Source organism: Anarrhichthys ocellatus, unplaced genomic scaffold (assembly GCF_004355925.1).
Source record: "Anarrhichthys ocellatus isolate YVR2014 unplaced genomic scaffold, GSC_Weel_1.0 scaffold1, whole genome shotgun sequence".
In the NCBI taxonomy this organism is placed as follows: Eukaryota; Metazoa; Chordata; class Actinopteri; order Perciformes; family Anarhichadidae; genus Anarrhichthys; species Anarrhichthys ocellatus.
This window is the reverse complement of record NW_022280031.1, coordinates 17,420,605-17,434,696: the sequence shown is the minus strand read 5'-3', so window position 1 is coordinate 17,434,696 and position 14,092 is coordinate 17,420,605. Positions and strand designations below refer to the sequence as shown.

Sequence of the window (14,092 nt, the reverse complement as noted above, 5' to 3'; positions counted from 1 at the left end):
TTTTAATCCAGAATCTACCTTTTATTAGTTGGCTTAATTCCTGTTTTGGTAACACGTTCTATGATGTTTATAATGCACAATAAACATGCTAATAATGCATTATAACCTGCTTATAACACTAGATTACAGTTATAAGCGCTCATAAATATCCATAATACTTCAAGGATCATACTTGATAATAATTGCTGGTCCCTCACAGACATCACTGACAAGGCTCATGTGTTCTCACTGTTGTAATGAATTATATTTTCATAAGGCATTATATGACTATAAGTTACTCTCATGGTCAGTGAGTGACCAGTTATTATGGTACTTGCCCTTATTAAGTCATTATAAAATGCTTTATTATGTGTTGTGATTATTGTTATAAAGCATTAGGAATAAGCAGATTTTCAGGATGCATTACTGACAGAAAGCTTTGCAGAAGCTTTAAATATGCGTCCGTGTCCCTGGTGTCTTACATGGTGACAGCACACAAACACACAATGACACATTTCTATGTAATAAGTGTTAGCTGTCAGAGCGTCTCTGCTCATGGTCCTGTGATCGCAGATGATCAAGAACCGAGCACGCGGAGACTCGAAGCTGTTCAACTCTTACACTTTTGGCAGATTCTCCGTTGCCGCATGTCACAGCTCCTGCGTGTGTCCTCTAATTTCCGACTAATCAGTTGAACTATAGCATGTGTTTTTGGGTTGACAGTGTTCCCTTTTTAATGAGGGATCTCTTTAACGGGCTTTCCTTAACGAGCTGTTGGTTGTCAGCCTCGGTCTGTTGACTCTGCGGGCTGTCAGATGTCAGCGGAGGGGAGCTCAGCCCGGAGGGGGAAGAATTTCCTGAGCGGAGAGGTCGATGTCACCTGAAGAGACGTTTAGAAAGGCACTGTTTGGATTTATCACATCAGCACATTAGTGCCTCACTGACTTTAATCTAATTTCAAACCTTTGTGTTTAGAATTCGGCTTAATGTTATTACCTTTTTTTTTGGTAACTGTTGCTTTCCCAACTGATTTCTTTATTTGTTCCTCTTTTATTCATTTATTTCTGTTCTCAGTTGTTTTTTCGCCACGATGAGTCGTACAGCGGTGCAGAATATTGAGCACTGAAAGGTGCTGTGAACACACCCGGCATGCTGGCTTCCTGTTTAACCTCTGTGAAAAAACGGACATCATGTGTTCACTTTTCTAATTTTGAAATAAGACATTTTTAACCAGCGGCTCCTGATCAGAATTAATCACATCTCTGTGATTTCCAAACCTTTCTAAGTCATCCAGTGGGCCAGATTGGACCCTGGGGGGGTCCGGTTTTGGCCCTCAGGCCCCTGTTTTAGAGCCTATTAAGATGTATGTTGGGTTTTTTTCAGTTTTTCTTTCACCTCGACTCAGTCTTAAAAAAAAAAAATACAATAGCCAGTCGACAATGAGCTCGTTGTCAGTAGGAGTCAGTGATTGTAGCACAGCACCACGGTTCACTGCTGGAGTAAAACCACGGAGAAGAGTCTGCTTTCAGGGAAATACTTGAGCTCTTAAATATCATTCACAAACTCAGAGGACTTGTTCACATGTTGAATGCTAGACAGGAAAAATAACATTCAGATGAACAAATCCGATTCTAAAACAGGGCTGATGTGATGTGGCCAGTCAGAAACAAAACGAGATTCATTTCCAACTCGCCTCAAAAGAGAAAAAGAAAACAGCTTGGAGACGAGCAGCTGTGTCGTCATTTACTTTGTCAAACACGCAGTGCGCATCAAACTGAAAGGACTGTCACTGCTTTCATGAGGAGGAAGTTTGTTCGGTCCAAGAAAAATTCCCTCGCGAGGATGAAAGGAAACTTGGCCCAGATGAGTAGAAGAGCTACTGTAAATGTAAAACGCTTCATTTCTTTTATTCAAGAACTTGATGGCAATTAAGGACGGAGATTATTAATTTAAAAAGATTTAGAAATGACAGATTCATGAATTGAAATAGACTTGTGTGTCTTTGTGTTGCCAGCTGTCCTGTCCAACTAAAAGTGTCTGTAGAAGAAAACCGGCTCCGGTCAGCCGGCATTTAAGTGTGTGCATTGCCAGAAAAACACTCCGACGTGATTGGATATCAAGTGATTCTCACACACACACACACACACACACACACACACACAGCTAGAGTCCATTCTGGTTACCATATACAGTAATGGGAAGATAATTACACAGGTAGCTTTCATCCCTCTGTGGCAACAAAGGCATGATTGTCAGTACCGGCGTTTGATGAATTGCTAGAGGGAGAGAGCGAGATACAGAGAGAAAGAGATAAGTGTTTCATTGTGTGTGTTTGATTTATTGATTTATACCAACAAGCTAGTCAACCACCTGGGACGTGTCTTAGTTCTGTCCGTCTGCCTCCTCTTTTCAGAAACCACAGGTTGGAGGCAAAATTCTATTTAAACTTGAAGCGCAGTCAGGGACATTTGTTTTGCAAGCAGGGTTTTGTGGTGACAACAAAAACATTTAAATACAAATTCAAACATATACGCAGTATGAAAACACACAGCGGTGATGAGAGCGGACAGGAAAGGCACCAGCTGGATGTAATGAAATAAAGATGTTGGCATATCTGCTGCACGTTGTCTTCTCTCGCACCATTCATACATCCTGATGAATTTATTTCAGATTCGATTTTAATTAATTTTTCATCGGCTTTGTCTCCGGATGCAGATATGAATCATTATTTTATGTTTCATTATGTTCACACTGTTCACACATAGATTTCTACAGTAGTTCTGTTGTTGGTTCCATAGTGATCCACTGTGATCCTGTGAAGTTCCCCACTGCGGGACTAATAAAGGATTATCTTATCTTATTGTGTTAACATCTTTTGTATATTCATTGTCTGCTTTTCTTTGTTGTATCCTGTTATAGAGAAGCAAAGTCTGGTGGATCACATGGGGGAAAAAGTACAGTAGACAAGAGACAAATAATCTTTTAAAAAACCCGTTTGAATCGTGCCATGAATTACACGTTTGTCAATTTAAAAGATCATTTTGCACTGTTGAAGACCTTCACAAATAAAATTTAAATAAAAATAAAAATATAGCAGGTTAACATGGATGGAAAAAAAACAAGAAACGCACCCAAAATACCTGGTTATGTTTAGAAAAAACATCATAATGTGTCTTAAGATAAGTATGTTTCGTACGTCATTTCAGTTACAGACGTCAATTAAAATAAGTCAAAGTTGACATTTGGTGAGTTCTGTGTTTGTTGGACCATCCGTCCACCACGACCTCGTCCCTAGGTGGACTTGCGCGGACTATGATTAGATACGCCAAAAATAAATGTAATCTGGGAGAAAATATTTTTCCCTCATCAGGTTTTATTTGAGGAGACCAGGTTAAATTGTAATGCATGGCGGATAAATAACGTGACATGTCTGTCCCACCTCCTCTTTCAGCTGTAACAAGGGCTGCAGCAGTGGTTGCCAAGAGTAGCTAAATTCAAATTTGACATTTAAGAGTTGTAACTTCTCAGAGTTAACTTGGAACAACCTGAAAAGTAAAAGCTCTGATTGAATGAATACTTTCAGACACACAGTGGACCCTACACACAGTACCATCAAGTTCCAATTGCATGAATGAAAATACTGATACTCAAAAATGTATATTTCAATTTTAAACAATCGTCTCGGGGGGAAGGTAAAATCCAGACTCTTAGATAAAAGAACCACGCAGACACATTTCTTTAAAGTAAGGGTTTGTTTTTATGTCTGTTAAGACTTGAAACTAATTCTTCAGCAGATTGTTTAAAGATTTCCCTCGAGCCACTTGGGTTTGTGTTCTCAGTGGTTAGCGCTGTGCATGCTAACTACCTTCATGGTGTTTTGTCACAGGCGTTCTGTCTTTCTGTCAGTTTTCTGTCATGTACACACTGATTGTATCCAGTGTGTTCAGCCGTGATCTCTCCAGCTGACACGCTCGCACACATTAATACACTTACATCTCCCCTTTCTCTTTTTTATTTCCGCTGCCTCACTGTTTCACCCCAAGGTATTACCCAGAATCCATTGCTTTGGGGTCAAACGTTCACAGGCTGCCCACCCATCTCTCGCCTTAATCTCCATTGAGTTCTGAGGAGGGGAAAAAAAGTGTCATTTCAGAGTGCGAAGCCGGACATTAAGAACATTAAGTGAAGTTAATAGGCAGGCTCCAGACGCTAATGGCTTCGTTGTGAAATTGGTTTGGAAAAATTCAATTTAATTCCAAAATGCAGTGAAAGCTCCCTCATCCTGCTGGTTATTTAACAGAAAACACCTTAACATGATCGGGCAGGTTATGAGGAAGCACGCTCATCTGGAGAAATGAGGGAAAAATAATTAAAAACTGTCGCCGTTCAGGGCCAAATATAAGCCGGATGAAAGAGAGAAGGAGGGAATGAGGAAAAGGAGATGAGGGGTAAAGACTTCCAGGAGTGATAGAGGGGTCAGGCTGGGAAGCTGCTGATGTGAGGGAAGAAGAGGCATAAGACCGATAAGATATTGTAAGTTAAAGACCAGAGAAGAGACAAGGTTGAAAAGAGAAGAGAGGAAAGGGAGTGTGATATAGTCCAGGAGGAGAAGATACAAATTTAGACAAAGGGGAGACAGAGTGCACATACGATGAAAAATGAAGGATGACGAGGGATGAGATTAAAAAAGGAGGCAGGAAAGAGAGAGATGCAAAATTGAGATGCAAAGAGCGCGATGGAGAAGAGAAACGCAGAAGAAGAAGGCGGTGGGCTTACTCCAAACTCCACCTTCACTTGGATCTCAGCTCCACAGCTGTAAAGTTTTGTGACTGCTTCCTGAACGACCGTGACGCTGTCGCTGAGACAAAATGTGTCCATAAATAACTTAAAACACGCAGGCTACCTTAACGGGCGTCTTCAAAAGATAACGAGACAATGAGAATAGAACAGAATTGCTTTCAACGTTTCTTGTCGTATCAGACTGCGGTTAAAGAAAAGAAAAGCAAACAAACAAACCTGAATAATGAGGTTGTAGCAAAGTGATGGCAGCATGCGGCCACACTTTAACTCGACGGCGAGGGCACAGCTCCAGCCGGGGCTCTTGCTTCAGAAAGTCTCGCCCGAAACATGCTCGGTATGCACCGCGGTCTCTCTGAGCAGTAAAGAGCTCGGCCGCTTAATATTTGATGTGGTGTTCTTGTCTCCCGGCAGCCTTTGCTTGTAGACACTTTGGGTTGAGGTTAGGGAGCCGGGAGACAGAAGCACGCTTCATTTCAAACGATGTCACGCGTTCAACTTTCTCAAAAGGCCCCCAGAAGCCAGCCGTCCGTGGCTGCAAACCAGCAGCATGTGTTGTCCTATGCTGAGCTTGGTCTGGAGCCAAGCTACACCGTGGCTTTTGGGATTTTCCCATCATTGTACTGCGAGTCGTGTCTCAGACTTGATGGCGAACTGATCCATCTTGATGTTGACGCTGACATACATGTGCACCTCATCTCCAACAGTTACCTGGTATCCGCCCGGGGGCAGCCCAGACCTCCAGCTGCTAGTCCCTCCAGCATGTCGTGTCAGCAGTTGCGTGCTCAGTCAGAAGGGAAGTGTGTTTCCAAATGTAGGTTACTGTGACACGGGGACACGGGTCTATGTTGTTAGCTTCAGTCTGCTGCTAAACACTGAAGAGAAGTGTCAGCTCAGTTAGCACGAGGCCCCGTTAGATGGCCAACTAGCCTGCAGGCTCATTGCTGTTGTGCTGGGAGATCCAAAACATCACTGTTACTAAGCTAGTGTGCTGACAAAACAGTGGTGAGCGTAACAAAGTTTGACTCAAGCTGGAATTTTAAGCCAGAGACTGAGAGATATTTGAGAGTTTAATCATTTGTCGACTGATATTAATATTTTTTAAATGTAAACACAAAACACATTGATAAGATGTGGTAAGCAGTGTCTTTTCTTCCCATGTGTGATCATAAAGCTTTCCTAAAATATTGAGAATTTGAACAAAAGAAAAAATCCTGCTCCACCAGTAGAAGACCATGCTGTACTGGCACGAGGAATGAGGAATCACTTTTCGTAAGGTATCATATGAACCATAAGAGGATACATTGACTGGGAACTGTCAGCTCCAGGCATGCGTGTAAAGCAGGGTGTTTCCAAACTTTCTTTGGTTAAAGACAAACTTCCGTTGGTTAAATAAGTAATAAGTCTCATGCTGCAAGTGTAACACCACAGTAGTGTAGTTATTGGCAGTGAAAAAGGACCTTTGTTTCCTAGTTCTGTTTAAGACATTAGCTCATAGCCAGTTCTCAGCAGTCCATTTACATCAGGCTGAAATAAGAAGATGAATTATTAAATAAACCTAGAAAAGTAGAAACTAGTCTGACGGGGCCAGTGTTCAACCTGCACTGCAGGGGAAACATAATCCACTCCACTATGTATGGAAGACAAACAAAGTGACTCTGGGTCTGCGTTGGAATCCATTGGGTGCTGTTTAACACCTAAGTCGGTGATATTGAGAGTGCACACTCGAAAAAGTGAAGCCAATGTGCAAGTTCCTTAAACATGCATTCTCTCTAATGTCCACCAGGGGGCGACTCCTCTGATTGTATAGAAGTCTATGAGAAAATGACTCTACTTCTCTCTTGATTTATTACCTCAATAAACATTGTAAAAATGAGTTTATGGTCTCAATCTCTAGTTTCAAGTCTTCTTCAATACAGCATGATGTTCATTTAGTAGATTATGGTCCATTTAGAGTCAAACAGACCATAAAGCAGGGGATGCTTTAGGGCGGGGCTTACTGTGATTGACAGGTCTCTATTACAGCGTAGTCCGGTGTGGGAGTTGTCCATCTTTTCTTCTTAGGACTTTAACCCTTTCACTGGGTGTTTTAAGTTAAGGAAAGTCAACTGTAACATTTTGTCTTTATTCAGAGTGCGGTTGTTCTTAGCTCCACCCTCCTCCAAGATGTCTTCATACCCCCAAAAGGTTGTTTCAGTAATCTAACTAACAATAAGCCAAGTACTTTGTTTTTGTCAAGATATCTACAAGCAACCTATTTAGCCTTTTAAATATAGGAAGACTGTCATTATATTTAAAGGGAGATTTTACGTCTGAGTTCTTGATTCTCATTCTGTTGGTGCCTTGTGAACAAACCAAATGCCTTGAGCTCCTTCTTTGTTCTAATCAGGATGACCGGTCTCACCGAATCAAACTAAAACAAAACCATCTCAGTGTAAAGATGAGTGTGGAGTAAAAACAAGTGTTTGTTTTTCTTTGTTTTTGTGTGTGCGTTTCGGATGAATTGACCCTTTAACTCAGGTCACAGCGATGTGGAAATGAAAGGACTGTATGTTTGTAGCTCACTTTCACTTTGTTGAACAGCTGGAGAACGATGTGGCTTAACCCCCGTCACTGTAGCAGAACAGAAACACTGTTTTATTGTGCCTTTCTCTGTCTGTGGAAATGAATGAATGTGTGTGTGTGTTATTCATATGACTTGACACTGCCTCGCTTCGATGCGCTCTGTAGCAACACACACACACACACACACACACACACACACACCCGCCCTTCGCCCTCTTTCCAGAGCGCTACTCTTCCTCGCTTGAATAAACCCGACTACTTACTTGTGTTGTTTTTGTTTTGTTGTTGTTGTCTTGGTGAAGTAAACAAGGTTGTTGGGAGTAATTGTGACCACAAACTAAAAGCTTCCTGCAGTGAGAGGCTGGCAGTGTTGGCAGGTGGCAACAGAAAAAAAACAGTTCGTAAATGAAGAACTCTGAATGTTGGATACAGAAGAACAACAGCAGGATCGGGAACAACACGAGGTAAACACAGGCTTTGAAATAAAGGCTGTGGAGGCAAACGTTAACGGAAATCCAGCCTCACAGCCTCTTTAATTCATTTAATTTAATGAATTACTGAATCTAATTTTCTCGAGCTTTGAGAAGGTATTGTGGACCTTTGTCTTTGGACCTACTTTCTCTAATCTGCGTACCACGAACCGAGATGAGTGGGTCAGCACGATACGTTGAGCCTGAAGCCAGAGTTGTTCTAACCTGGCTTAGATCACCATGATAACTTATGCTGCACGCCTAACCTGCTCTGGAGCAGCTTACGTTCAGGGGTTTGTATTAAAACAGGCTATAAATCACAAATCAGCTCTTTTGGAAACAGCATCGCCGTTCTTCGCAGAACCCCGTGGACCTCGATGACAGAACTCTTGAGAGGTTCTGTTCAGAGCGACAGAATGTTTAGAGAATAGATCTGTTGTCTTCATCGGACAATATTCTCTATTCGCGACACAGATCCTCAAGTGAGGGAATACTTTATACATGCAAACGTGTAGAGCCGTTCCCTCAGTCATGCCACCAAACAAAGCCATGCGATTAGAGGAGCGCTGCAGAGACTTAAACCCGTCTAGCTGGTGATGTGGAACTTCAGAGCCAGAATATTGTTTTACTTTATTTGTGAGGCCTAAGGTCATAAGGACACATAATGCATCAAGTTTTTAAATGTTTAAGATGGGATGTTACTGGTATTGTACAACCTTTAACCTCTGTTAGGAAACCAATAGCTTCTTTATATGAGTTGAGTCCAATAAACCTAAACAGGCACCGTGAACTTCTACAAACAGAAACAATGTAGGCAGCTACAAGGGTTCACACATGTAAAAACATTGTCCTTCTTAAGATAGTAAACCTTCCTAAGTGCTTCGGCAACAATATCCTCTCGAAGCTGATAAAGAAATGCAAAGTCCAGTTTTCTTTACAATATTGGTAGTAACACTTGTGGGCTCTGGGAAAAATGTTGGACAACTGTTCTTCAATCTTTGCAAAATAAATGAACAGATATATGTTTTTTCTTTCTTTTTCGTGATTTATGGAATTGTAATGTATATATAATATGTGTTAGACTGCACTAAACACTTGATGAACCATGATTGAGACGTTTCCATAGCGGTGCAGCTCTAAAAGAAGCCTTTCTTAAACAATTGCAGGTAACATGTATTCATGGTTCACTCTGTTATTTAACAGTTTGACGTTTGCTTGCGTATGAAATGCTGAGTAATTCCTTCAGCAATTACACCCTTGACCTTTTACAGTCTGGCCTTTCCCCAGGACCAAGTTGTCTCAGTTTTTTTGTGGCTGCTAGCTTTGACATTTAATCCTGTTTAACTCAAGGACACATCGAACTACATTATGTGCAGCCCGTCTAACCCCAAGTTTCTGCACTTGATGAGTGATCGGTGAGAGTGAGACACTTTTACTTCCAGCCACCACTCAAAGCCCTTCAACGCTTCTGTTTTTCACTCCGCAAATGATGCTTGAAACAAGAACAAGCTGTGTTGGTCATTTTTACAGAGGGACACTTTCGCTAGTAGTGTGTCACCTTCAACAGCAATCAACAATCAGACAGGTGAGGAGAGCCCTCACTTCTTCTTCTGCCAGCCTCTTGTCAGACCTGTCCGTCACTCTGCCAACAGAGCGCACAACAAACCGTGACCTCGCGTCACCTCGCCGACCATCTAGCCTCGGATCGAGCCGTCCAATCACGGCTGTACGACGCGTACGACCCAGTGTCTGAACTTGAAATAAACTTCATGTCGACAACCCATTGCCAACAAAATGTGTTTGCTTGAGGTTAAAAGGTATTTCATGGAGTTTGTCAAATGACAAATGTTAGCTGCTTTAATTCTAAGATTTTAATATAAATGCTTCTATGATAATAATTTACTCGCAACATATCGCCAATTTAACCACGGTTATATGAGAGAATAGCACCGCCCCTTTTCTCTTTGTTATCTGTTTGAGCTTACATCTATTTGTTTTCACCATGAGCATCAACTGGAGGACACGTGACCTGATACTTTGTATGGATGAGCTTGACATCACTTAATCTGACGGACATAACGTTAGAGCAACGAGGACAATCTGTCGGAGACGAGGCGGAGATGTGCGGTGGTAAAAGCACAACACTAAACCACCAACACGTTGTTGTTGATGGTGTCTGTCTGACATATAAAGCTCAGAATAGACAGACGCAGCCAAACAAGCTTCTCCTTTATTTTCTACGACGCTTTTCAGAAAAAGTTTGTTTTCAACTTGAAGCACTCCGCACAAAAAAGACCGAGCGCTCAGAAAAAATCGAGGTTGCAGTGCAGCGCCTTTTCTCTTCGCATTGGGAACAAGTTTTAAAAAGATGCTGGCGCTCAGATAAAGATGCTTTTATGTAGCACGTTATTGTGTCATTTATGTGTGATCCTGGCAGACGCTGACTGATGAGCACCAGTCAATGATGGAGGTGTTTTAGGTGGATGTTTGCTGTTTGGCAGCAGAGTTTGGTGGCATTTCTAGGAAACCTTTAAGTGGTGGTTGAAAGAGTCGAAGGAGTGCATTGTGGGACACCGCAGCTCATATGATAGAGGCTGATGGGATGGTCAATCATCCTGACACCTCTGTATTGTGCTGTTGGCGCTGTGTGTGTGTGTGTTTGTGTGTGTGTGCATGCATATACAGGTTTGTTCAAAAGAATGACTGAGAAAGCAAAATACACGTGTGTGTGTGTTTTCTGCATGTGTGGGTGTGTGTTCTTGAGACAATGACACAATGATGGAGAGACCCAGGCACGAGTGTTAGTGCGTTTGTGTGGATATGGTGTGTGGGTGTAGATGACTGTGTGTGTGTGTGTGTCTGTGTGTGTGTGTGTGTGTGTGCGCATTGAGGGCCCTTAGGAGGAGGAAGGTGTGACCTGCACTCAGAACAATCAAACCCAACTCGCACACACAATGAATCTTTGCTGGTGCCTGTGAGTGTGTGTGTGTGTGTGTGTGTGTGTGTGTGTGTGTGTGTGTGTGTGAGAGAGAGTTACAGGTATGCTCTGCATCATTTGTTTTCACTCTGCAGTCGATGTGGCGACATGTGTGTGTGTGTGTGTGTGTGTGTTTTATTGTTTTTATTTCCTGTGATGTGCTGCACAGGCTGTGGATTAGATTTCACTATTGATGTGTTCGTGCTTCCAACTTTATTTCAGCAGTTTGAGTTTCTGTCCTCTTTGAAACAACAGTCCTCTCTTCAGCCATGTTCATCCTGTCACAATTGAAAGCGCCCTCTGGCAGTAAACGTAAACTAGAAATCGTCTCTATTTCTAATTAATTAACAAAAGTTTTTATTGGAACTAAGTAGTTTTGTTGCCTAAAGCTAACTAACTTGTTTCCTGTGAAGACAGAAGTTTGTTTTGAAAAGACCGTTTGCATCTAACAAGTGAAGAATTGACACTGTGTGGCTGACTTTCTTAGGAAAACGCACAAAACTGAGGAGTAACTTTCTAAGTTAATATATGAACCGTTCAATGAGGATACGTGGCATTGCCACAATGGCTACAAGTTTTCAACTAACTCCAATGTAAACCCATCTGCTTCATTAGTAGATGCAGAGCTATACAAGGTGGGAGGGAGAGGTGGTTTTTTGGGGGGTAAAACAAATACAGAACTTTTGGCGGCCGTTTGTGCCCATGTGAAGCCAAGAGTAGTGACTTTTACTGAAGGCGCTCTGCCACTGTTTCACAACGAGCCACGTGTTACAAAGTTAACCGGCAAGACTTCACGATGTTAACCATTCATGGGAACCTTCAGCATCAAGATGCTGCACAAAAGGCTGCCTCCTAGTGACGCCAGAAGGCTTCTGCCGAGGCAGCAAAATATGACGAGTAGGGTTGAGATCACGTTGGACCTGCAGTCTGAAATATTATGCAACAATTATGTTTTTTTGGGTATATATATATATATATATATATATATATATATATATATACAGTATATGAAAGCAGAGGGAGTTTGTATGTGTGTGTGTGTGTGTGTGTGAATAATTAACAACCATTTATTATTGTATAACTTGTAAACACAGGTCCAATATAATTAAGTGATGAGGTATTTAAATCTGTATCCACACACTCCAATTAAGTCTCGTTGTAGTAGAATCCTTATTGTCGACATAATAAAACACTTGTGCTGCAGGCCTGTAAACATAAACACCATTATGCTAACTACTCCGTACTATTTTAAGGGCATGTAAGACACACACACACACCCACATACAACCTTCTAACCTCCTATCTTTGTGAGGACATAATGCATTGCCGAGCCCCTTACCCTAAACGTAACCATCAAAACTAAATGCTGCACGCTAACCCTTACTCTAACCCAAAACTGTGTTCGAACATGAACCTTAAAACCATGTCTGAACCATCAAACAGGCCTTTTAAAGGTCCACACCCAGAGACCGGACAAAATGTCTTCACTCTGAGGGTTTTAAACTCAAATTGGTCCTCGCAAAAAAAAAGAAAAACAGCTGTACAAGTTAACATGCACACAGAACAGGCTGTGTATCGCTCACAGTCTTTATACAGATACTCCTGTACGGTCATGTGAAGCAGAGACAGAGTCTCAGTCAGAATCACTAACAGGAAAACAGATTCCACCAGTGAAATGATCCAACAGAGTGACCTGAACAATGTGTTCTTCCTCTGATGCCGTTGCTCCTGGGTGTAATGTTTTCACATGAGCGCTGCATAACAACACCGCCTGTCAAAAAACCCACTGAAACAAATCTCCTCAAGGAAACAACCCACGAAGACCCATGACTGACAACTCTGGTGTTTATTCATGACAAATGTGTAAATCTTGAAAGACTGGAACTATCATCTATATGAAGAGAAAAACAAAATGCTCTACAATAACCCTACAGTATTGTTGTGCAGTTGTTTAGTGTATTTTATATATATCTCTGTGTCCTATTGGTGTATTTTTGTCTCGTGTACCCGGAGGGGACTGTAACTTTGTTGATGATGCTTTCATTTTCCAGGTCTCATAGATTCATAAATGATGAAAATGGTATTTCTCTCTATTTATTTATTTTTTTGTCACAGATCCCAAAGAGAAGCCTCGATCTATCCGTCCGTCCCTTTTCTCCTTGTCCCGGGGTCGGGTCGCGGGACAGCAGGACATTCCAGACGTCCCTCTGTCCAGCAGCACTGCGGGTAAGAGTGAAGATGTAACGTGGGTGAAGTGGCCCTTTATATTCAGCTGTTGTTGTATTGTAAATTACTGTTATATCCTATAATAATACATTCAAAATATCAAAATATCCAGTTCTCCCACTCTGCACTGCCTCTTGTCTCCATGGTTACCATGTCAGGGGACGTCAACTTGAACGCCAGTAAAATGTCGAACAGTTTGACCGAAGAGATCGATGTTCGCTTTACTTTTCCCCCTCAGTCGTCTGCGCCTCCGTCTTTCTTCAGTCACTTCCTTCTTCCCTCCCTCGTTGCTAACGTTCTCCTCTTTTAAATCCATCCCTCCTCCTTCTGTTATCTTAGAAAGACACTCCAGTGTGTGTGTGTGTGTGTGTGTGTGTGTGTGTGTGTGTGTGTCTGTGCACACAGCTACTGTATGCATTTACTTTACCCAAATTTACATTTTGGCATATAAACCGGATTTATAAATATTTATAAAAGCAACTATGCAAGAATACGTTGTGTGTGTGCGTGTGTGCGTGCAAAGGGAGTGTCACGACTTTGCATCCAACTGCTTCATTAAAGTATTTCGTCAGGCCTTTATTTAAGCAAAGCTGTGCGACGGCATGGAGCTAATCCTATTTAATCACACCCCACGTGTGTGTGTGTGTGTGTGTGTGTGTGTGTGTGTGTGTGTGTGTGTGTGTGTGAGAGTGTTACTTTGTGCGTGTTATATAATAATAATAATACATTTTATTTATATAGCACTTTAATAAAAGACACTTTACATGGTAAAAACAGAAACAATAAAAGCATTTATAATAAGAACAAAATCGATGACATCATACCAGTAAGGAACAACACAAAAAGAAAGAAAGAAAACATGCATAACTGATTTTACAGGTTAAAAGCAGATTGAAATAGGTGAGTTTTAAGTGCAGTTTTGAAAGTGGCGAGTGACGGAGAATGTCTGAGGTGTTGGGGGAGGGAGTTCCAGAGGGAGGGGGCAGCAATGGAGACGGCCCTGTCCCCCCAGGTCCGATGCTTGGACAGAGGAGGGGGGGTAAGGAGGGGGGGTAAGGAGGTTGGTGTCGGCCAATAA

General features: G+C 41.9%; 1 protein-coding gene across 6 annotated transcripts in view; it reads left to right on the top strand.

The window, feature by feature from the left end:
* raly (RALY heterogeneous nuclear ribonucleoprotein) overlaps positions 1-14,092 on the top strand; it is a 100,600-nt gene that overhangs the window by 24,715 nt on the left and 61,793 nt on the right. For all 6 annotated transcript variants that reach the window (XR_004212982.1, XM_031853447.1, XM_031853366.1 and 3 more), the window contains exon 2: positions 12,904-13,014. Coding sequence is in view for 3 of the 6 variants with exons in the window: in XM_031853155.1 (XP_031709015.1) it covers positions 12,904-13,014 (111 nt within the window). In the remaining 3 variants the exon portion in view is untranslated. The remainder of the gene's footprint in view (positions 1-12,903; positions 13,015-14,092) is intronic.